This window comes from Vipera ursinii, assembly GCF_947247035.1.
Source record: "Vipera ursinii genome assembly, chromosome: 11".
Taxonomy (NCBI): Eukaryota; Metazoa; Chordata; class Lepidosauria; order Squamata; family Viperidae; genus Vipera; species Vipera ursinii.
Genome location: NC_139524.1, coordinates 15731994 through 15754743, shown reverse-complemented (window position 1 = coordinate 15754743; position 22750 = coordinate 15731994). Strand labels below are relative to the sequence as shown.

The window sequence follows — 22750 nt, the reverse complement described above, 5'->3', positions numbered from 1 at the left end:
CTCTGCTTTATTGATGTACAAAGTGGCTTCTGACGATCCATCTCTTAGCAGCAGGTAACGTATATAGAGTTACAGAGTGCACTGTCAGGAAGTATGGCTCAACTTGAACACAAGACAACTCAACAACAGCAGCACAAGCAACCCTGGGTAGCTTTGGTTGGGTGGAGTGCAAGGATGGGAATAATTTCGGTGGCCTGGCTCACCTGTGTTAAGTTTCATGAGGAAAAAAAATGGTGTTTTCCCCCCCTCCAAGTCTTCCTATGCTGTCAAAACCAGAGCAATCTATTCCTGAACCCACCCACTGTGAATATATATATATATATATATATATATATATATATATATATATATATATATATATATATATATATATAGTCTGATATCCCTCAGGTCTACCGGCAAGGAAGAACAGGAAACGTAAGATTTGCTTTCTAAAACTTCCATGGGGCATTAGAGGCAGTTTGGGTCAACCCCTACTGGAGGGTGTGTCGGCCTGGTCAAGTGATGCACATCATGGCTTACGATGGAACAAGCACGCTTTGTGTATCACGCAGCAAGAACTTGAGAGGCCTCGCAAGAATGAGCAAGCTAAGGTGTAGCAGAGCTGGTGAGTGGAGTGTTTTTGGCAGAGTGATGACAACACAAATTTACAGAAAGGAGAGGGGCTGGGGAGAAGGTGGGATTCAGGACAAGTATGACACCAAGCCTCGCCTAAAATGCTGTACTAAATAAGCCAGCCAAGATATTCCTAGTTCCCCTGCGGAGCAGATAACTCTAGAAGAGGAACTGGGCCATCTCCGGCTGCTGGATCATACTGGTTCCTAACAAGTAAGGCCGGATAGCCCAGGGCAAGGAAGAAACGGGAGAGGTTCCACTTATCAAACTATTTCAAGTATTCCTAAATAATTGAAGTCTCTTTCACTCCCCCCACCCCGTTACTGTGCTTGATGGCTTAGGGCAGTCACTATCCGTTCTACAGACAAGAACAAGATTGCAAGCAGCTGCTGGTCTAATGCGAGAGAGAGGGGCAGGTGGCGAGATGGGAGGAGGGGGTGTGGTCACTGCAGGGGATCCGTTTTATGGGACAGGCACTACCCGCATGGTGTTGGTGTAACCGGATCCAGGGCGCCAACCAGTCAGCACGATGACCAGATCCCCTGACTTGAAGAATCCACGAGCTTTGCCTGGAAAGGGACCAAAACAGAAAATGTGAGAGAAAGACAGGTAATGTGGAATCTCCAGGCAGTCCTCAACTTACGACTGACTGATTAATGACCGTCTTAATGAAATGGCCTCAGGTCTCCGCAGAGCCACCTTCCCTCCGTGGTCACGTGATCTCATTCCAGGGTGCCTGGCAAACTTTATGGCCGTTTGGTGGTGACCCGCAGTCATGTGACCACACATTTACAAAGGCTCTTTTGCCAGTTTCCATTACTTTTTTTGTTTACTACAAAAAAAAAAAAAACAAAACAAAACAAAAAAACCAATCCCACTTGTCGGGCAAAATCTGGTTATGTTATGCCCCGACTTACAATGGCAACTTATCGGTGTAATTTTGGGCTAAGTTACTGCTGTAAGTTGAGGACTACCTACAGTGGACCATCTACTCTGACCTCTTAGAAGTGGCTGGGGAATTCTGGGAGTTGAAGTCCTCAAGAAACCCGTGTCTTAGGCAACCTTGGCTCTTTTATGACTCATGGACTTCAACTCCCAGAATTCCTGAGCCAGCCATGCTGAGGGGAAAGGGAGGTTTCCAAGCTGAGCCACGCTGGCTCAGGAATTCTGGGAGTTGAAGTCCTCAAGTCTTAAAGTTGCCAAGTTTAGAAACCCCTGACTTAGAAGTTAGGAATGGCTAAATCTGAAACACCCACAAGTCTGGGCACATCACTCTAAATACTAAAGTATGCCTATAGCGGTATACAGTGTCAAATGGCACCAGTTTCTGGAAAACGCATTGCCACAGCAGTAGATCACTTCAGCTAACGCGCTAATCTTATAGGAAGGAAATCCAGACTCATAAATGACTTCTTACCAACATTCATGCCCAAGTTGACACGCAGATCAACGTCTTCAGCCCAGGCATCCAGGGTTGCCTCCTTGCACATCACCGGGAAAATGCCACGGTAAAGGTGGGCCTGGCGGGCAGTCTGAGCATTACGTGTCACAGCAATAATGGGGGCCCGTGGTCGGTATCTGGACACTAGGTGGGCAGATCTGGAAAAGATTTGGGAAGCTTAATTATCTTCATCACTGCCAGCTGACTTGGAACACCTCCAATTCTACAAGTCCCAGTTTGGCTTTAAAACAAGGAACGCAAAAGGATGGAAAAAGATATCCTGAGATTCATACATGCACATCGTGGTGTCAACAGCTTCTAGTATTATTTAAAAATATTAGTTCCCAGGAGACCAATCTACAGAATTAGCAGATTCAATAAAATATCTGCCCCAAATGGAACGTTGTTTTTTCTTTCCAGTCCCTTGTTTTTCTCAACACCAAGCATTAAGTGTTTGCCGTGAGGCAATTTGGTATCGACTAAGGCAGGGGTCTTCAAACTCGGCCCTTTTATGACTCATGGACTTCAACTCCCAGAATTCCTCAGCCAGCATGCCTGGCTGAGAAATTCTGGGAGTTGAAGTCCATGAGTCATAAAAGGGCCGAGTTTGAAGACCCATGGACTAAGGGGTAGGCAACCTTGGCTCTTTTATGACTCGTGGACTTCAACTCCCAGAATTCCTGAGCCAGCATAGCTGGCTCAGGAATTCTGGTAGTTGAGGTCCACGAGTCATAAAAGAGCCAAGGTTGCCTACCCCTGGACTAAGAGATTGAAAGCATTTACAGAAATAGGATTAGGAGAATACAATCCAGAACTAAATTATATTTGTAAAACACAGTATTTCAGAACTCCCAAGAAAACGGTAAGTAGCAACCCTTTATGAGAAAACAGTAAGAAAGCTTTAGCAGGAAGTACGGTATGTTCTAATTTTAAAGTGTGCTCTAGGCAGGTGCCAATATAATGGATAGTTCATTTCAGTTGGTGCTTTTCTGTTATTTCCTAGAACTCTGCACCAATTCTAGCTGCAAGTAATAGTAATAGTGCAGCCATCCTTGGTCTGATCTGCAGGAAATAAAATTCACTATCCAGTTTGAACAGTGATATAAAGAAACTGCAGGCTTGCACCCAGTTGCGTGGCATGCTAAACCTGGCATAACAAAGCCATTGCTGTGTTCTTGTAACTAACACACTATGTTCAAATAAACATTAGGATTTAGCATGGAGGTCTGGCTTCCATCATACACTGAATTGGAAGCAAACTCACCCCCCTTTTAATGTGCAAACTGTGTGCTGATTTAAGAATGAGATCAAAGTTTCAATGTGTGTGTTGCCCAGCTGTTGAACTATGGGCATTGCCCACTCAATAACTAACCTCCCACAACTTTTCCACTAAATAGCACTAGCACTTAAGACTTATGTACCGCTTTACAGTGCTTTATAGCCCTCTCTAAGCGGTTAACAGAGTCAGCCTCTTGCCCCCAACAATCTGGGCCCTCATTTTACCGACCTCGGAAGGATGGAAGGCTGAGTCAACTTTGAGCCGGTGAGACTCGAACTCCTGGCAGACAGCAATCAGCAGAAGTAGCTGCAGCACTGCATTCTAACCACTGTGCCACCTCGGCTCTAAAGCAGGTCTTCTAAAACAGGGGTCCCCAACCCCCAGTCCGCGGACCGGTATCGGGCCACAGCATGCCACCAAAAGGTGCACACAAACAAGCAAAGCCCATCTGCGGGATGCAAGAGGCACACAAACTCACACTCTCTGGTCTGTGGAAAAACTTTTCTCCACGGAACCGGTCCCTGGTGACCAAAAGGCTGGGGACCTCCGTTCTAAAATTTGCTGGAGGTTTATGCACTGGGAAGTGCCCTCTTTTTTTAAAAGCTTCTAAGACCTGCCCAGTCAAAGTAGGGAGCCCCGTGAAAATTCCCACTAGGCTTTGCTTCCCCTTTTGTTTGCACAAGTCTGCCGCAAGCTGCTGCTTCGCTGTTATTGTCTGAGACAGCGTTTCTCAATTTCGACAGCTTTTAAGGTGTGTGGGCTTCAACTCCCAGAATTCCCCAGCCAGCATGAATTCTGGGAGTCGAAGTCCACACATCTTAAAAGTTGTCCAAGTTGAGAAACACCGGTCTGCAAGCCTGTGATGTACAAGCTTAATTATGAAAATCGTTGTGTTTATTTCCTTGTCCAACCCTATACAGTTATTGTTCAGTTCGGAGTGGTGCTGTGAAGCTTGAGGACCACTGGCTAAGCAAGCAGCTCCTGGCCTGGGAAGACGCAGTCTGAGGCTACGTTAGCAGCGCTTCCATCCAGATACTGAAAACCTGTGTTTGAGAGGGAGAAAAAGCGAGAGAGGGAGGCTGCCGAGAAGCAGGGCGCGTCTGTTATCGGGCCATCTGAGAGAGTCCTCGCGACTTCTGCCAGCACCTTCAGCCTCCTACCTTCCAGACTTGGTGAGCACAATAATGGCCCCACTGCAGCACTTGAAGGAGGCTTCTACGGCACCCACAGCGGCAGCTTCGGTAGGGTCTCGGTTCAGGGGGGCCAGCCGGCGCAGCTCTTCGAACAATTGCCTGTGAAAGATGGCTGCCTCTGCTTCGCGAGCAATCTACAAGAGCAACAGGCGTTCGGGTGACGGCGAACACGTCAGGCATAGCAAGAGTGGAGGTGGGGACGATGGTGGGCCGAGTGGAGGGGAGAACCAGCGTGGAGGCAACCAAGGTAGGAATCAACCCGGATGAGTCGGTCATCCTCAACAAGAGCAGGCGAGTCTCGGCTCAACTTGGTCTGCATCCACTGCCTGGGCTCACCTGGTGCAAGAGGTGCCCACATCACCCCACACGCCAGTCTACCAGCGGCCTGTGCATTCACTCCATGCACATCTGCGAACCTCTCTGGATCTGCTTTGACCTACCTCAAAATCCTGCTTGGTTAGACCAGGGGTAGGCAACCTCGGCTCTTTTATGACTCGTGGAACTTCAACTCCCAGAATTCCTGAGCCAGCACGGCTCAGCTTGGAAACCTCTCCCTTTCCCCTCAGCGTGGCTGGCTCAGGAATTCTGGGAGTTGAAGTCCACGAGTCATAAAAGAGCCGAGGTTGCCTACTGACATGCTGACACTTTTCACAGTTTTAAGAATGCTGTGGGAGAAACCTACTGGCATAGAGCAGCACCTGGATGCTTGCTTTTTTAAATTTTTTTTGTTTTGTTCCAGAGCACCTCTACCTACCAGTAACAAATCCTCCAGCCAAGGTTACTTGCTTACGCTGGCTAAGTCTGAGCCCTACCTGCCGGTGTCTGTCAAAACTATCAGAGCTGCAGCTAAGCACTTAAAAGAGGCCTGCACAGCGCCTACAGCCATGGCTTCGGAAGGGTTGCGACTGCCAGCAGCGAGACGATAAAGTTCTTCAAACAGCTGACGGTGAAAGACCGCGGCCTCGGCCTCGCGAGCTATCTGTAGGCCAGAGCGAGAGGGAGGGAGGGAGGGAAGGGAAGGGAAAAGCAACACAGAAAGAAGGAAAAGAGATATATCGGAGTAATGTGATCACGTTAATAGGCAGAGAGAGTTAATGGCTCATTTGACATGCATGTGACGACAGTGAGGGTGAGGCAGCATCCAGCTTCCCAAATTAGGACCACCACCAAAGCCACAATCAGTACTCAAAGAGTGGGATATCGTTCAGGTCAAGTTGAAGGGAGGAGAGTTGCTCAAATCCACCAATGAAATTAACTAAAATTTCAGGGCATCCGTGCTAAGCTCCGATTACAAAACCAGCATTGCCGTGCCACTGAATGGATTATTATTATTTATATATCCTGAGGTTTGGAGATTCTGTTGCTGCACCACCCAAAATTTTTAGCAGGAAACCAAAGTCTCTCATTTGGCTGTAGAAATTCCACTTAAATCTGCCAACTGCTGTGTAAGAATTTGCCCAAACTCAGATATTCTCCTGTAAGTTAGCCAGTGCAGGATTCAAGTAATTGTCATCCCCCCCCCCACCGAGTTTAAATGGCAGGTCAATTCTATGCTTCTGTGCTCGTGAGCTTCCTTGAAAATAACCGTTAGTCCCAAGACAATGATTTTTCAACCACGGTGTGTTGAATTGGTGTGTCCCGTTTCAGGAACTAGCTGATATGTGATCTTCCCAGCCAAAAGTTGAGACTTGGCTTGCGTTTTTAAAGCATGCAAAGCTCTACCCATTCCAGATTATTATAACGAGGCAGTTTAGGTAAGAGTCGATAAGAATTATTTGCAACATGACACATTAGGGAAAGCAAAATAGCCCAATTTTGGAAATTTACGCTTTTTACTGCACTTTAGACCTCCAAGGATCAAGATTGTGTGCATTTTACAAAGATGGAGATGATATAAAGCCAGAACCCACCATTATACAGATAGTTAGTCTTAGTAGAAGGCACAGTGATGCCGAGATGCATTTTAGAATCTATATTTAATTGCAACCTGAAATATTCTTCTGCGAATCTGTTACAGCAGCAGATCTGTTCTCAAGGATGAGGCCGTGAATGTGTGTCTGCTTCCAGACTACAGATGGAGGCTAATAGGAGGGAAGGCGGCCCCATAAAGACAAAATTCCTCTTTATTTCAGACTTGGGATCCTAGGAAAAGCATGTTCTGATTACAATTCAAAAATGCTTTTAATAACCCCTGGAAGCCTAAGGGTTACGATAATCCTTCAAGTCCACAAATCAGGCTGTTCTTCCCCTCCCCCCCCCGGCTGTTAAATCAAAATATTTTAATTTGAGGGTTTCTGAATGTTTACATATTGAAAATGAAGGCATCAGGAAGAACCTTCTGCGGGCACTCTCAATTCTCCTGAGATACTTACGGCAAACAGGACACTGCTTCTAAATCTTTTCAAAGTCAGTTAAATTTAACACACCCCAACAAAACGTTGAGGGCTCTTAGGATCTTTGTGTGTATTTCTCAAAGGAAAATAGAGATGAACAGGAAGGTTGAATGTTAACTTTTTTTTTAATCTCCGAATGCTATTGGAAAACAGGTCAATTCTTCTGCTTGTCCAGGTTTCTGGTGGTGCCAGAAATGTCTTCCCCGAACCATTTCAGAGGACTGACTCAATCTTCCTGCCTTTCAATACTTTGGAGGAACTGCCCTGTTTGTATTTACTCCCTAAATTTCCCTTAGCCTATTGTCCTAAGCGATTTGAAAGCAGAGGGGAACGTGCAATCCAAGGAAGGAGGTTTTAGAGAGGATTAGTATGACAACGTAAGTCATGCTTTTGGCCTTGGGAATCCTTTTTGTTTGGGGTGACGATGGACGGGACGTTATCAGAGGAACTCGGTCCAAGCCAAGATGTAGCGTTAGTATCCTTCTGGTACAGGAGGAGAGCTCTTTTGAGGAAGCTAACTAACCTGATACTGCAGCTGACGCTAGTAGGTTATAAGGCTGTTGTAATCCACAGCAAACAGCCAACGCAATCAGTGTTTTAATTCTGGTATTTGGTACAAAAGTCGGTCAATGGAAAAACTACAAAATCCCAAAGCAGATCAGAGAAGTTCTCTGGCAGTTTTATGAGGTCAGTCATGCACTTTGTAAATTAGATACTATCCAAGGGCAGAATACTTCAGCAAAAACCAAAATCGAAGGGGCCACCCAGTCCCACCCTTTCTCCCCATCCCCTGCCCAGTTACCAGGAAGTTCTAGGGACGAGAGAGAAGTGAATTTGGGATTCAGACCCATGTATTTCCACCCCGGGGGATTTCCTTCTCTCCCCCCCACCCCCGAGCAACATAAAGAAGCCAAGTTACTTTTAAAGCCCAGATAATTAAACAATGGAAGGTCACATGCAAGGGACCAAGGCAATTCTCTTATTTCAACAGGGATCCCACACACACAAAAAAAAAACAACTCAAAACTGAACATGAGGGATCTGGACGGCTTAGGCAACCCGAGAGACAGATGAAAGGGTCTCGAGCTCTGCAAATCTACTAGATCCCCCGTCCAGTTATACCTGCATGCCCGTAAGATAGCCTCTGTCTTCTGCAGACAAGGCTTGCCTTCTCCAGATCTGCTGCGCATCAACTTTTGCATACCTGGAAGGCATTAAGCTGGGTGGACAGGTCAGGGGGAAAGACCAGCCACTGTTGGATATAACTCACTCTGCTAGCTACCAGTCTGGGAAAGGTTTGGTTGGGAGGGGCAACTGGGAGGGAGAGCCAGTGCTTCTAAACCAGCCAGTGTCGAAGGGCAAGCTTACAAGGTGCTGCATCTGGACAGCCTCCAGGGGATAGTCTCCTTTGGCAGTTTCTCCGGACAGCATGATACAGTCGGCTCCATCCAGGACAGCATTGGCTACGTCGCTTCCTTCCGCACGTGTCGGGCGGGGCTTCTTGATCATGCTCTCCAACATCTGGCAGGCAAACAAAAATTACTTGCTCCACTGCAGGACAGAGTTGCCCTATTAAAATGATCTTGCAAAGAAAGGGGAAGCTTCTCATAACGTTAACAGAACAAGAGTTGGAAGGGACCTTGGAGGTCTTCTAGTCCAACCCCCTGCTCAGACAGGGAAGCCCCAATACCATTCCAGACCAACGATGGTCCCATCTCTTCTGAAAAACCTCCAGCGATGGAGCACCCACACCTTATGAGGGCAAACCCTTCCATTGATTGATTGTTCTCACCGTCAGGAAATTATCCTTTCGTTCTACTATCCTAACTACCATTCTATTACTATTCTGCTATTCTAGTTCTATCTAACAAAGCTACAGGGGACAAAGCAAGGCATCAACTTGTCCTCCTCAAGGCCAAAAAAATGAGACCTTTAGTAGTAGTAGGTTCCCCATCCAGGGGAACCTATCTAGCTTCAAACTACCTCTAAAGTTCAGCTAAAGAAATGCAACCTCAACATTTATAGCCTATCTCAGAGCCCTGAGCTGATTTAAACTGCCTTCGGAGCAAATCACCTTATTGTAAGGGAGGGCTTATGCCCATCATTTAATTGTGTTAAAGCTCTTAGCCCACAGTGCTTCAGTTGCAATCACTCGTTTATTTTTGCCACACTTTGAAGCTGAGTCACAGCTTCTGGCAACCTCATGGACACTCTGGGAGAAGTTTAGGGGTGTGTGTGTGTGTGTGTGTGTGTGTGTGTGTGTGTGTGTGTTTGAATTTCTGAGTTAACCTCTGGGGGTGCCCTAACAATCTGCCTCATCAGCAATACTTCCCCGCCAGTCCAATTAAGCAGAATAGGAATCTATTTTCTTCCAAGTTTCAAGATGTTGCTGTAGCTAAGTGTCTCTCCCTGCAAAAACATTTGAACCAACCACTGTAAAGGACAAGGTAAAAATCTACGGACACTCAGGTGTCAACAGCAATCTCAACTGCTAGCCAAGTTCAAATCCTTAATTCTACGCTAACCTGTAGGACGCTTTAAAAATGGTTCCAGACAAGCTTCCACAGTAACTTTTTTTTTTGCTATTTAAGGCACCCCATTAACCTCGGTCCCCTTTTATTTCCCTCAGCAATACGGGCACAAGATGCCATATTAAGAATTGCCGAGCAAGACAGCGCTCCATTGCCGCAGAGCCCTTAAGTGGCTTTGCTCAAAGCCTTCAAATACCTGAGTGGCACAGATAATAGGCTTGCCGGCTCGGTTGCAGCGGCCAATCATCATTTTCTGGGCAAGGAAGACTTTTTCGGCTGGAATCTCAATACCAAGATCACCCCGGGCAACCATGATGCCGTCACTGGCTTCCATAATTTCATCAAATCTGAAAAGGAAAGAGGGAAGGATTATATAGGCTAAGGGTGCTGGGAGAGAAGCCAAGGACTGTAGTTAAAGTCCTGTTAACTACAGTTAGACCTCGACTTACAACCGTTCATTCAGCGGCCCTTCAAAGTTACAATGGCACCCAGAAAAAGTGACTTATGACTCTTTTTCGTTTATGACTGCTGCAGCATCCCCAGGGTCAAAATTCAAAGGCTTGGCAACTGGTTCATATTTTAGACGGTCACAGCATCCCAGGGTCATGTGATCCCCCTTTGCGATAGACACAGACAGACAGACAGACAGACAGGCGGGCAGATAACCTTGTCATTTTTTTTACTGTGGGTACAATGGCAGATTAAAACTGAATTTAGTTGCTTGCTCTCAAAGTGTACACATACATAACACACATTTAAACGTACTCTGTGTAACGTATGTATAGACCTACACCCTTAAATATAAGTAACATAAATATTCATCACTGTAATGATTAATGCTATAAAATGGGGCAAAGCTCATTTAACAAAAATGTCTCATTTAACAACACAGGAACGTTGGCCTCACTTGTGATCGTAAGTTGAGGACTACCTTTATATGCGTCAAATAGTACACAACCCCAAGGGGGAAGGGGGGGAAAAGAGAGAGAATCAAGTCTGCTGAGCATCTCAGGTCCACTTGTGACATTTTAAAGAAAGACAAGTGATTTTCGAAGTGCCGTCACCGTGCAGTTCAGTTTCTAGGATAAATATCCTACCATTAAGCCAGAAGTCAGAAAGAAAACCTGAATAAAGTTATCCGGCAAGGCCTGAATCAAATAAGCCTCAGGTATGACTTTCTGAACCAGCCCCTCACCTGCGAACCCCCTCGTGGTTTTCGATCTTGCTGATGATCTTGATGTTCTTCCCCTTTTCCCCAAGCACCTTCCTGACGGCGTGAACGTCGTCCGCTTTACGGATGAAGGAGGCGAACACCATGTCCACGTCCTGCTCGACACCAAACTTGAGATCCTGGATGTCCTTCTCAGAAACAGCAGGCAGGTCTACAGCAGCCCCAGGTAAGTTGACCCCTTTTTTGCTGCCCAACGTCCCTCCGTTCTCAACTTCGGTCATGACAAAGTCAGCACCTGCCAAGGATTTGAAACATCAACAGGGTCAATGTCTGTGGAGATGCTCAATCGTTGTACCTCAAAGGTGTTTCTCCCCCCCCCCACAAAAGGCAACTGGACTTTCTTGGGGGTTCCCCCCCCCTTGAAAATGTTTCACTTCTCATCCAAGAAGCTTCTTCAGAACCTGAAGAAAGTCCATCTGCCTTTTGGAAAAGCACCTTTGGGATCAAAATGGTCACCTTTAACTCTTGACATCTTTGCAAAAGAACTTTGGTCAAACTCGGTTGCTGGCATGCCGCAATCCGCTACTGGTCCGTGGACCGGGGGTTGGGGACCCCTGATATAGATTATGGTATAGAGAACTTTTTTTCAGTAAGTGACCGGCGCAATGGCCTAGAGGTGAAGACGCTCGCCTCCCACTCAGGAAGCTGAGTTTGGTGCTAGGCAAGGACAGAGGTTTATCAGGGCACAAAGAGAAAATATCTGCCGTGAATTCCAAGTAGGTGTCAGGAAGGGCATCCAGCCAGTAAACTCTCAACTCCATTAAGTTGCCCCAACACCCACTTCATATAAGGGATGACAGGGTCATAAAAAGGGGGGAGGGGAGAGATTTTTCAATAAGCCTTTGAGTTGAGAGGATCACCAAGCCAGGTTGCATCCTTGCAAGTGGCTTTAACGGCGATGCTGTGATTTTGTAAAGTTTGTAAGGCCCCCACCGGACCGGCCGAACTTTGTAAATGGTGGGTTGAATGAGATACTGCTATTTTAAGACTTTGGGTGCATTATTTGGAATCCGTTGATTAGATTTATTTGCCGCTCATCTCATTTCAAAGGACTTTGGGCAGACCTTACCTTTCTCTTTAACTTTAAGGGAAATCAGGCCATCGTCCACGTAGATTTTGCTGCCGACTTCCACAACCTTGGTGATATTTTTGTAGTCCACCCACAATACATTCTCATCGCACTTCTCCATAAAAGCGTTGTCGAGAGTCACTTTCAGAGCTGCACCCTTCTTAAGCTCCACTTCTGCTGTACCACTCTGCAGGCATAAATCAAGTTGAAACCACAGGGATTCTGTTGCCCCACCTCCAAGACCATCCAAAAGCAACATCTCCAGAAGGTGCAGAAAGCCACCACAGGTACCTTTCCCCTCTTTCTGCATGGCTTCCTGCTTTAGAGTAACCTGGAAACTCTACTACAGAGGTCCCCAACCTTTTGTGCACAAGGGACCAGTTCCGTGGAGAGGTTTTTCCATGGACCGGAGAATATGTGGTTTTGTGTACTGTCTGCATCCCCTGGATGGGGCTTTGCTTGTTTGTGCGGACCGGTTGCTGGCATGCTGCGGCCCGGTACTAGTCCACGGACCGGGGATTGGGGACCTCTGCTCTACTATATAACCGCTCAGTGATCCACCGCTATATTCTTAATCACTGGAGAGAGAAAGTCAGTCTAGGCAGTGCTCGACCTACGAGCACAGTTGAGCCCAATCTTTCTGTTGCTAAGCAAAACAGTTATTAAGTGAGTTTTGTCCATTTTAGGGCCTTTCTTGCTACAGGTGAATCACTGCGTTTGTTAAGTTAGCAACATGGCTTGTGCAGTCTGGCTTCTCCGACGACTTTGCTTGTCAGAAGGGTGCAAAGTAGGATGAACAGAAGCAGTCCAAACTGCAAGAACCGGGTCGCCGCAAAGACAGAAACCCACTTACCCCCTTGATGAGCCCAGTTCGAATCTCAGGCCCCTTAGTATCCAGGGCAACAGCGACAGGTCTGTAGGAGATTGGATCAGAAGCAAAGCTTTCGGTAGCTTGTCGTACATTCTTGATTGTTCCTGCATGATACTAAAAGAGAGGAACGTGCAAACCTTATGTAATAACAGTAACTGTCTGCCTAGTTTTAATCTTGCTGCCCTCAATTTGCTAAACACTATCCATTAAATCCACATCTAGGTTTTTTTTTGACAGGACAATTGGTTTATGCCTATCTCTGAACTTACTAACTATAACTCAGGGTTAAAAATCAAGCCAAGATCCCACAAGAAACGTTAAGCTAGAGAATTATTTCACTTCACTGCTAGAGCACCAAGACCCTGCTAAAGTCAGTAAAGGAAGATTTAAAGGCAATTAATCAGTAATTTTAACTACTGTATATACTTATACTTGAGGATAAGCCCATTCCGCTGGTAAGCCGACTGTTCTGCCAAAACATTATAAGCAATATGCCATCTGTAGTTAAAATGGGACTTGAAGTTTTCATGTTTTTTTACAATTGTCTTATGGTATTTTGTTAAAAATTCATGGGTCAGCATATCCAAATAGGCTTATCCATAAGTATATACGAGGACTTTTATTACCATGTGTGTGTAGATAAGTTCATCCAGGGTTAAGCTGAACCCAATTTTTGAAGGGTATTGTGGCACCTAAAATTCTCAGTTCATTTACAAGTATATATGATACTTGAGAATCTATTAATTTAAGGCCAAGCTTTAAGAGGGGTGGTTTTTAAAGAAAGATAGATGAACAAAGCCTAGCATTTTGTGCACTAAACTGAAACTCCCCTAGTAAGGTTTTTCAATCTGTAGTTTGACCTTTTGGAAGTGAACAGCAGCCTGGTGGCCTTTAAGAAAAGATGTAGATGGGGGCGGGAGGGGGGGAAGTATCTCCTAACCAAGGTTGTACTGCTGAGAAGGCTGCTTTATTTATAGAAGTGGGATTGTCCTCTTCTCCTTGAAAGTACCACAATTCTTGTGACCTTAAAGTGCAATGCTTTTCAAAGGCCACAGAGCCAATCCCTAAGACAGATCTGATTTATTTGGGAAACAGATGTGCTACCTTATCAAGTTGGAAACCTTTCATTCCAGGAATTACTTGGATCCTTTAAAATGTTATCACTTTGTCCCGTTAACATATCCTGCCTGGCACTCAGTAAAATCTCACGTAGCTTTCAAACATCACAGGGAAGTAAAAGATTTGGTTCGGTCACCTCAAATCTGCAGGGATACTTAGAGCTAACCAAATCAAGTGTTTCACGATCTTGTGGAAGAAGGCACACAGCAGGATCTAGTAACAGGAGAATGATAGCTAAACTGTCTTTCAGCACTGAACAGTCCCAACTTAAGGAAAGGTGTAGCGTTGTTTTTTTTTAAAAAAGATCTTCTGATATTTGTTCTGTGTCCAGACGTTGTACAGAGCTTGCTGGCAAGTACTCTCTATTTTAAGATGGCCAAGACTTTATTGTGTGATCTTTTTTTCAGGCCCTGCTCACTTCACATTCCGTTTTCGCAATTCTGTTTTGTTTAACCCAGGCATTTAAGCTCCGCTGCCATTTGAAACTAGAAGTAATTCAATCCACGTTGACCTCCAGAGAGAAGACCATTTAAGTCAACCAAGTAGAAGGCAGCAGGAGTCCTTAGCCTTAAGAAATAATCCAACCTCATTTTACCAGGAAAGGGACAGCAGTGCAACCATGCATCTGTGGCAAAGAACTGTAGCAGCTTATTAGAATTATTTTATGAAACTGGACATCGTTTCATCGAGCAGGACACCTGAAATTATAACCCTAAATCTGGAGGCTGAGATTAATCTGTGTTACTGAATTCAGTGCTTATTGAATAAGAATCCCTAATTTATTACTGCTGTTTGACTTCTATGTCAGAAAGTGGCTTTCTTTTCATTCCCATCAATTCCTGCCCTGGTTTTTCTTCTGATTTTCTTGTACCTCATGAGTTCCGTGAGAGAAGTTGAGACGGGCAACGTTCATTCCAGATTTAATCATTTCTTTCAGCATTTCTACTGACCGAGAAGCCGGACCTAAGAGACAGAGAATAAAACTTGGTGAGCAGAGACCCAATTCTTAAAACTCTACATCCATAGCTCCTTATCAAGCTAAGACCTTACACTTCCTCTGCAAGTTTGCAACTCACTTTTCTTTCCTTTGACATGTATCTGATTTCCTTATTTAAATAAACTACATGAAATTACATTGTCTGAAATGGTATAGGGCAGGGGTAGGCAACCTTGGCTCTTTTGTGACTCGTGGACTTCAACTCCCAGAATTCCTGAGCCAGCCACGCTGAGGGGAAAGGGAGAGGTTTCCAAGCTCAGCCATGCTGGGTCAGGAATTCTGGGAGTTGAACTCCACGAGTCACAAAAGAGCCAAGGTTGCCTACCCCTGGTATAGGGACTCCTGCTCGTGCAGGAGGTTGGACTAGAAGACCTCTAAGGTCGCTTCCAAGTCTGTTAAACAGTCACATTCAGCAGTCAAACTTCTTGAAAAAGGATGTCAATGGATCACTTTGCAGATACTGCAGGAACAAGACTTTAATAGGAAGTCTCTTAGCTAGACAGGTGTTCTATATATGAGCTGAGCTAACACACAGGAGTGTCCCAAGCCAACCTCCATTTGGGGGCTCATCCCTAACTTACCAATGGTGCAAATAATGCCAGTATTTCTTGCCGTGATTGGTGGGGAATCAATGTCCAGTCGGCACATGTGTTCCAAAAATGTGTCTGCCATGGCAGCGTACAGCTGCTGGGTCTGGATGAAAGCGTCACTGGTAGACATGGTTGCTGACGGTCGATATCTAAAGCAAGAACACAAAAGTTACAGTACTCAATAACATTCAGCAGCAGGTACACCAAATGTTTCATCTCTAAATGTTCCGTGCACAGAATTCGTGGAAATACTCCACTTTGAGGCTGAAGAGAGGCCGCTTTCAGCATTTGGGAGGTGTTTTTAACCTGAAAGAAGAGTAGTCTGAGCTCTGAATATCTCTTTTTGGATTCTAGGCGTCCCGTTTTGTCCTCGTAACAGCAGCCCTGTATTCAAGGATAAAACATTTCCTGAAGTCTCAAGGAGCAACGGAGGCTTCCCCAATTCCTCAGACACTTGTCTTCCGTTCTTGCTCAGGAAAGAGGCGGAACAAATTTAGCATAAACCACAAATGCGCTACTCCTCTGAACTGCAATTGCATGTACCAGTCCATGCACCTTTGCTGCACCAATCCATTTCCACGATCCAAACGCAAACAGGAACAGGGGTGGTGCAGAACTTGGGTCTGGCTTCAGAGACCTTTTTTTCTGAATGCAGGGCAAAAATTATGGCAAAAATGCAAACTGAACCACTTCCGAGGCAGCACTTAAATGTAGATGAATCATCTTCCCAGGGCTATGCAGGTGTAATGCTGACAAGTCCCATTGGGGTGGCCATCCAAAGCTATGAATGCTAAAGAACAGTAGGCTGGGGGGATTCAGAAAAGTTCATGAGTGCATCCCGTTAAATTCTGGGAGTTTTATGCTAGGTAAGATCGTAAGAGTCAAACTACATATTGAATCACAAGTAACCGCCATTATCACATTGTACAAAATAAAAGCAGGATATAAATCTAATAATGAATGTGTAATGTTCATGAACAAAAGTGATTTAAGTTTCTTTAAGACTAACCTATGCACCTCACAGGCAAAACATGCTCAAGCATAAAACAGCACTTTGGGTTCACAGTCAAGATGCCACCTTTCAGCCTTGCAGTTAAAAGAACAAAATGAGAAAAACAAAACTTTTAAATGACATGTTTAAGAATTACGTTTCCTAACATAACAAACGGACCACCAAATTTCACTTTGGGAAGACCTTAAGGGTCTAAAAGAACAGGCATCACTTAATCATGATTTCTCAAGTTTTAAATAAGATTCTACAAGCTGCCATGAAAAGAGCCGTGGTGGAGCAGTGGGCTAATGCCTCCTTAAGTAACACCAGCTGCCTGCAATTAATGCAGGTTTGAGTCCCACCAGGCTCAAGGTTGACTCAGCCTTCCATCCTTCCGAGGTAGGTAAAATGAGGACCCAGATTGTTGGGGGCAATAAGCTGACTTTGTAATGCCGCTGGGGAGGGGGGGAAGCCCTAATAAGCAGGCATATACATAGAATGAAGGCTATTGCTAAGCACATTGATTTGTGCTTCTTAGATTGTAAGCCTGAGTCTTCCGAGAAGGGCGGGATATACCGGTAAATGGGATAAAAAAAAATCTGCTCTTGCTTCTGAAGCCAAGGGGAGCGGTTCAGGTTGCCCTGTTATTCCAGGATTTCAGACTGACTCTGCTTTCAGCTCTGGAGCCGGTAAGATGCTCCGCCCTGCTGTGCTACGTGCAACTTTCCCTGCGCGCATGGCTTTAAAGAAGAAGAGCGCCCCAGGCTCGCCAGAGGCCTGAGTCACAGCTAGTTCTTTAACGCCATGGAAGATGCAGCTTGCTTTCAGTTAAGTACCACAACGGAGAACCTTTTTTAATTCAGCCGAGAAGCATGTGGCGGTCCTTCCTGCGTACAATACCAGGAAACCCCATGCAGCTGGATTCCTAAAGGAGGCAGCTTTCTGCAAAAATTCTGCAGCAGCCTTAAAATATTTTTCTGCTTGTTCCAACTATTTGCAGAAAGTCACTGATGTTAGCTGTTCACAACTGATATTCCCCGAGGTCAATCAATTCACCTCTAGGGGATGAGAAAGACATATGCTGGAGCTTACAGTTAAAACTTTGTAGTCAAGAGTTTTTTTAAAAAAAAGAAGCAGGTTTTATTTATGTTCACTTTGATTTAATTTGAGAAGAATGATTTATACGAACACCCCAAAGCTTTAGTAGGAAAAAGGCAGGCCAATTTCTCATTGCAATTCAGGCGTCTGGATGCTTGCAGTTCTTGAAACTGTTGTCAGTTTTGCACAAATCTGAGTGAGCAATGTACACATTTTATCATTTTTTTCTTCCCTGCAATCTGCAATGTAAGTGTGCTTTTTTTTAACATGGCCCAATCCATTTCGGAAATATGAACATATGAGAGATATCCATAGTTGCCACTGCAAGTTAACAAACGTTACAGGTGGCAATTCAAGCATCTGCACCCTGCTTTTTAATGGGGGAGGGGCAGAGAGGGTATCCAGTTGCAGAAAGTTGATTTAGTTTCCTGAGGCCACAACACAAGCCTTAACCTGAGACACAGCCCAAAATATGTGAACTGTTAAAGCAGGAATCATGTGACAATCTTCAACATCATCCTTTACGAGTTATTGCCCAAATGCTAAGTTAGATAAGGAATAACACCGAATGCTACAATGCTATATAAAATGTTGTTTGTTAACATACCAATCCCATATGATCACAAAGAAAATGGGTGGTTCCTAATTTGAAATTGCATGGGTTTTCATAAGTATCATGCCCCCAGGAGATCTGACCTGACCAGTCTTTAACTATTTGTACCATTTTATTTTTGTTATTTTTTAAAAAAAATAAAAAATAAAATAAAAACCACTACTGGGAAAGCCAAATGGAACAGATGATACCAACCAGAAGGGAACAATCTAAGGCTAAATTTGGGGACCCTGAATAATGGCTGCATCATGTATCTGAAGCTTTACTGCGCCCAGCTGGTATACTGGCAGCCAGTTGCTATTACATCCTATTTTCCATCCTACGCACCAAGTTTTCACAGCAATCCTATTTTCCATCCTATGCACCAGTTTTCACAGCAATCTGCTGCAAGTCACGAGCACCACAGAAAACTCAGGTTTTGAACACATCTGAAGCAGGCAACTGTGCTTTTTTTTTCCTTTTTTGAGTCTATTTATCATTGATTCACCAGTGAAGGACTAACCCCAGTGTCCTGTTAAAAAGCCACAGTGTGCAACTTCAGCCTTCATCTGAACTTATGTTGGGCACTCCTAGAACACTTGATCAATAGTAGTGGACTATTACTATGGAAATCTCTATTATTTGTCTACCAAAATTCCCTTAATGTGAGGGTGGGGTACCAGCCTGGGAAAGAGAGGTGGGTGGAGATAAAGCATGCAAGGTGGAAGAAGACTTCCTCAAATGTGAATGTCCTCACATTTGCCCCAAAATACCCCATATTAATGCAGCCCAAGATGAGTCCAGAAAGCTTACATAGCACTTTAATTGGCAGAAATTCCCATGCTATTTAATAGGCAATATCAAGAATAAGATGCAACAGTAAAGGCCTACTTCTTCAAATTATTCTGCTCAATCATTCTGCACAGTCATTTCCTTCTTCTGAGTACCCAGCATTGCATCACACTTCTACCATCTGCCCACATTAGGAACATTGGGAGCACTAGGAGATTGGGGGGGGGGGGAAATCTGATCTCTCATGAAAATTTGGCTAGCTGTAACAGTTCTTTGCAGGGATAGCAAGATCCATCCCTCTGGTGTGATGAAGCATCTCCCCATCATCTCCAGGTTCTCTGTCCCAGATTCTTAGCACGTGGCAGTGAGCTCACTTGGAGAGAGATTCCAGATGGCTCTTTGTCTGAAGTATAACTGCACTGGTCTGAGGTTAGTTTGCACGTGGGAAGAGACTATGTGCTGAAGATTTGAAGATTTTGTGTATTTTGCCCTGGGAGAGTGGGGATGGGAAAGCACAACAGGCAACTATTGTAATGGCCGGCTTGTGAAGCAATCACAAAAGATTCTGGAGTGTAGCTGGCAGAGTAAACAATAGCAAAATCATCCTGGAGAGTTGGAAGGTAGTAATTTCCTATTTTATTAAGACAGATGTATCCATAGGGCAGTTTTTGTGCACTACCTACTATAATCTGGATGCCCAGACTATAACTTCTATGATCCTCAACCCCCACAGCCTGCATCTGAAGAGATCCTTGAAGGACCAAACCACAGAAACCTTGCTTGGCAGCTACTAAGTAATTTTAAACTAATATTCTGAGGTGCACCTGGACCTGGTATTCCACTCCCTTTGAAAAATATTGCCCTGAGCTTACAGCATTCAACCTACCCAGCTCAGAAATTGTACGCCTGACAATTTAGTGACGCACTAAGCATTTCCACAACAGAAAGGAAAGTTGCAAATAATTAGTGAAAGTGATTCCCTTTGTTCCTTAAAGGTTCCTCCCGCAACTGGCAACATGCTGCAGTAAGGAAGGTCATCCCGGGAAATGCCACATCATGGTCGAAGGGCGCTGACTGAAGGAGCGTGCTCACCTTCACAAAGCAACGAAGGGAAAAATGGAGGGTCTAAATCAAGAACTTGCAAAAACAGATTGATCGGATGAGAACAAGGATGCTAAAAACTCTACGCCTGCCCCACGGGTGAGACTTTTGCAAGACTTGCTGGGAGAGGGGAGGAGATTGGAGTATGTGGAAAAATAAGCAGGCAGAGATATATAAAGAGCCCTGGCTGCCTTGATTTACGATCTGGTCCGGCCTCTCGGGATCCTTTCAGGGGAGACAAGGCAGGTCAGAGGAGGCAAAGTGCAACCAGATCTCTCCTGACCCATCTCTTGCGCCCCCCCTCCCCTTGGCAGAGCCCCAAGAGCTCCTGGAATGGCAGCCAGGCCGGTTGGAGGCTTCTGGGTGCGCCCAGATTCCTGGCCTCGCGCATCACTTCTGAGAAGCGCCGGGAAGGGGTTTCCCCCCCCAGCTCCCCGGAGTGGAGATCTTGCACTGAAGACCTGGCTCTTTGAGCTCTCTGCACTGGACTGAGTATTAATTGGGGTTTTTATTTCAAGGTTAATGTAATCATTTTCATTGTTTTTAATTTTTTTGTAATTTGCTGTATTGTTTTTTAAAAACCTTGTGAGTCCTACGGCAGAAGGGCGGTATACAAGTCTAATAAAAATAAATAAATAAATTTATGTACGTATGTATGTATGAATGAATAAATAAATGTACGTATGAATGAATGAATAAATAAATGTATGTATGTATGTATGGGAAGGAAGCCTGGGAAGAGATGGAGGGGGGGAGGACCAGAGAGCCTCCCAAGGTCTGCGCCGGCCTTCCCCGACCTCTGCGGGCAGCGGCCCGGGTACTCTCCAGCATCCCGAGCCGGTGCTGGGAAAGGACGCGGGAGCCGCAGCGCGCCTTTCGCTTCCAGCCAGGCCGGTCCCGCTGGCCTCCGAAGCCGCGCAGGCGCACTGGGAGGGCCCTGGCTTCCGGGGCTGGGGAGCTGGTTGCCCCGGACAAAGGGCCGCGTGCCAAGCCGCTCCCTCCCCCCCTCCCCCCTCCCCCCTGCCTGCCCGCGCCTCTGCCGGGGGGGGGCGGAAAGAGGGCAGCCTCGCCGCTCTCCCTCTTTGCAAAAGGGCGTTGAAGGAACAGGGTTTTTTTTTTGAAAGATGCGGTAGCGTGTTAACGAAGCTTCGGCTGCCTGAATTACAGCCTTTCTTGCCCGGGCGAAGAAACACGGGCAGGGAGCCCGTTCTCACGTGTCGCAGATGCAAAACCGGCGACGAGGCCAGCGGGATCCCCGCACTCAGCTCCCGACACACAAGGTCGTCTACAGACGGAGGGGGGCAGATAAAGCGCAGCATCTCACTGTGCCCCCCCCGGACAGGCACCTGGCGCCTTTCTCTCTCTCTCTCCCCCCCCCCACCCAACACACGGAGTTGCAATTCCTCCCCTGCGGAAAGAAGCCGCGCTGCCGGCAGGAGATGATGGGGACGGGAGCCGGCTGCTGCTGCTGCTGCAGCTTCTGCAGCACAGCGCTCGGCTGCCCCGCGGCCGGCCCTGCCCTGCCCTGCCCCCCCCCCCGTCTCACCTACCCGGCTTCCAAAGGTCAGTCCCCGCGGAGAGTCTCCACCTCTCTGAGCGTCGGCCAGCGCAGCGCAGCCTGAAGGTGATTCAGAGCCGCCTCGCCACGCCGCCCCCGAGAACCCCTCCGCCGCCCCGCCCCTCCCCATCTCGCTGGCCTGACCCGCGGGGCGGGGCCTCGGGACTATTTGCCTCTCCCGCCTTCAGCGGAGGGATCGGAGCCTCGCGCGGCCCCCCGGCCGGCAACCGCCTGCGAGCCTCCTTTGCTCTTCTTAGCCCCCCCCCTCGCCCAATTGCCTCGCCCGCCTTCGCGGGCATTTCTCCCGAGGCTCCCCCGCCCCATCGTCCACCGCCAGCCCAGGAGACGAGAGGGGATGCGGTTGTCCCTGGGATGCTTGGCGAAGCCCGCGGGCGGGACCGATGGAGAGCAGAGCCAGAAGCGCTTCCCTCTGCGGGGCGGGCGGGCGGGCGGGCGGGGGGGGACTCTGGGCCAGTTGTGGAAAATACCGCGGGGGGGGGGCCGGAGGCTGAATTGGCCAACTGAGGCTGGAAGCCGCGCGAAGGGCCGAGCCCGCGGAGGCCCTTTGGGACCCGGCGCTTCCAGATTAAGGGCCTAGGGCAGGGGTCTTCAAACTTGGCCCTTTTATGACTTGTGGACTTCAACTCCCAGAATTCCTCAGCCAGGCACGCTGGCTGAGGAATTCTGGGAGTTGAAGTCCACAAGTCGTAAAAGGGCCAAGTTTGAAGACCCCTGGCCTAGGGCAACCTCGGCTCTTTTATGACTCGTGGACTTCAACTCCCAGAATTCCTGAGCCAGCTATGCTGGCTATGCTGGCTCAGGAATTCTGGGAGTTGAAGTCCACGAGTCATAAAAGAGCCGAGGTTGCCGACCCCTGGCCCTAGCAAATGCGGGACGTGCCGAGCCGGTGCAGGGAAGCACCTGGCAGCCACGTGCAAACCCGCATCAATCCTGCCCGTTTTCCTGCTGATCGAGCGGATCGGCGGAGGCGGCTCTGAACGGCTGCCTTGATGACGCCGGCGGGAATAGCCCGGAGCTACCGCTATTTTTTTTTGGCAAGGGGAAAGGAAGGTCGCTTTGCCTCTGTTCCGTTTCTTCCTTCGGGGAGCCTGCCAGGCTCCCGCTTGGCTGCAGCCCGAACGGGCTCGCCACCCGGCGAAGCGTGATCCGAGCGACTGCAGCCTCTTCCCACGTTGGGCAGAGAATTGCTGAGAACGGGGCCGTCAGGCTCTTCTGCACCTTCCCCCCTCCTTCCGTCTTTCTGGCCTCTTTATCGGGGTTGCCGGAGG

The 22750-nt window shown here is 46.9% G+C and overlaps 1 protein-coding gene across 2 annotated transcripts; it reads right to left on the bottom strand.

The window, feature by feature from the left end:
* Positions 1-335: 335 nt before the first annotated feature.
* Positions 336-21562, bottom strand: PKM (pyruvate kinase M1/2). Of its 2 annotated transcripts, none has more exons than XM_083371631.1 (11): positions 21454-21562; positions 15321-15478; positions 14614-14705; positions 12606-12737; positions 11753-11939; positions 10648-10918; positions 9649-9799; positions 8290-8442; positions 5341-5507; positions 2033-2214; positions 336-1184 (listed from the first exon to the last, which is right to left on the bottom strand). In XM_083371631.1, the coding sequence occupies exons 2-11, from the start codon at positions 15457-15459 to the stop codon at positions 1078-1080; spliced, it is 1581 nt and encodes a 526-aa protein (XP_083227757.1). In that variant the 5' UTR covers positions 15460-15478; positions 21454-21562; the 3' UTR covers positions 336-1077. The 2 variants fall into 2 exon arrangements, with proteins under 2 accessions (XP_083227757.1, XP_083227756.1); XM_083371630.1 differs by lacking the exon at positions 5341-5507 and adding an exon at positions 4496-4662 and having other exon boundaries at positions 337-1184.
* Positions 21563-22750: the final 1188 nt, after the last annotated feature.

Excerpts from the sequence above, each read along its gene's own strand:
- PKM (XM_083371631.1), bottom strand. The coding sequence starts at position 15,459 with ATGTCTACCAGTGACGCTTTCATCCAGACCCAGCAGCTGTACGCTGCC. Across the intron at positions 14,706-15,320 it reads TGGCATTATTTGCACCATTG|GTCCGGCTTCTCGGTCAGTA; the intron begins GTAAGTTAGGGA and ends TCTGTCTCTTAG. Across the intron at positions 5,508-8,289 it reads CTGTCCAGATGCAGCACCTT|ATAGCTCGCGAGGCCGAGGC; the intron begins GTAAGCTTGCCC and ends TCTGGCCTACAG.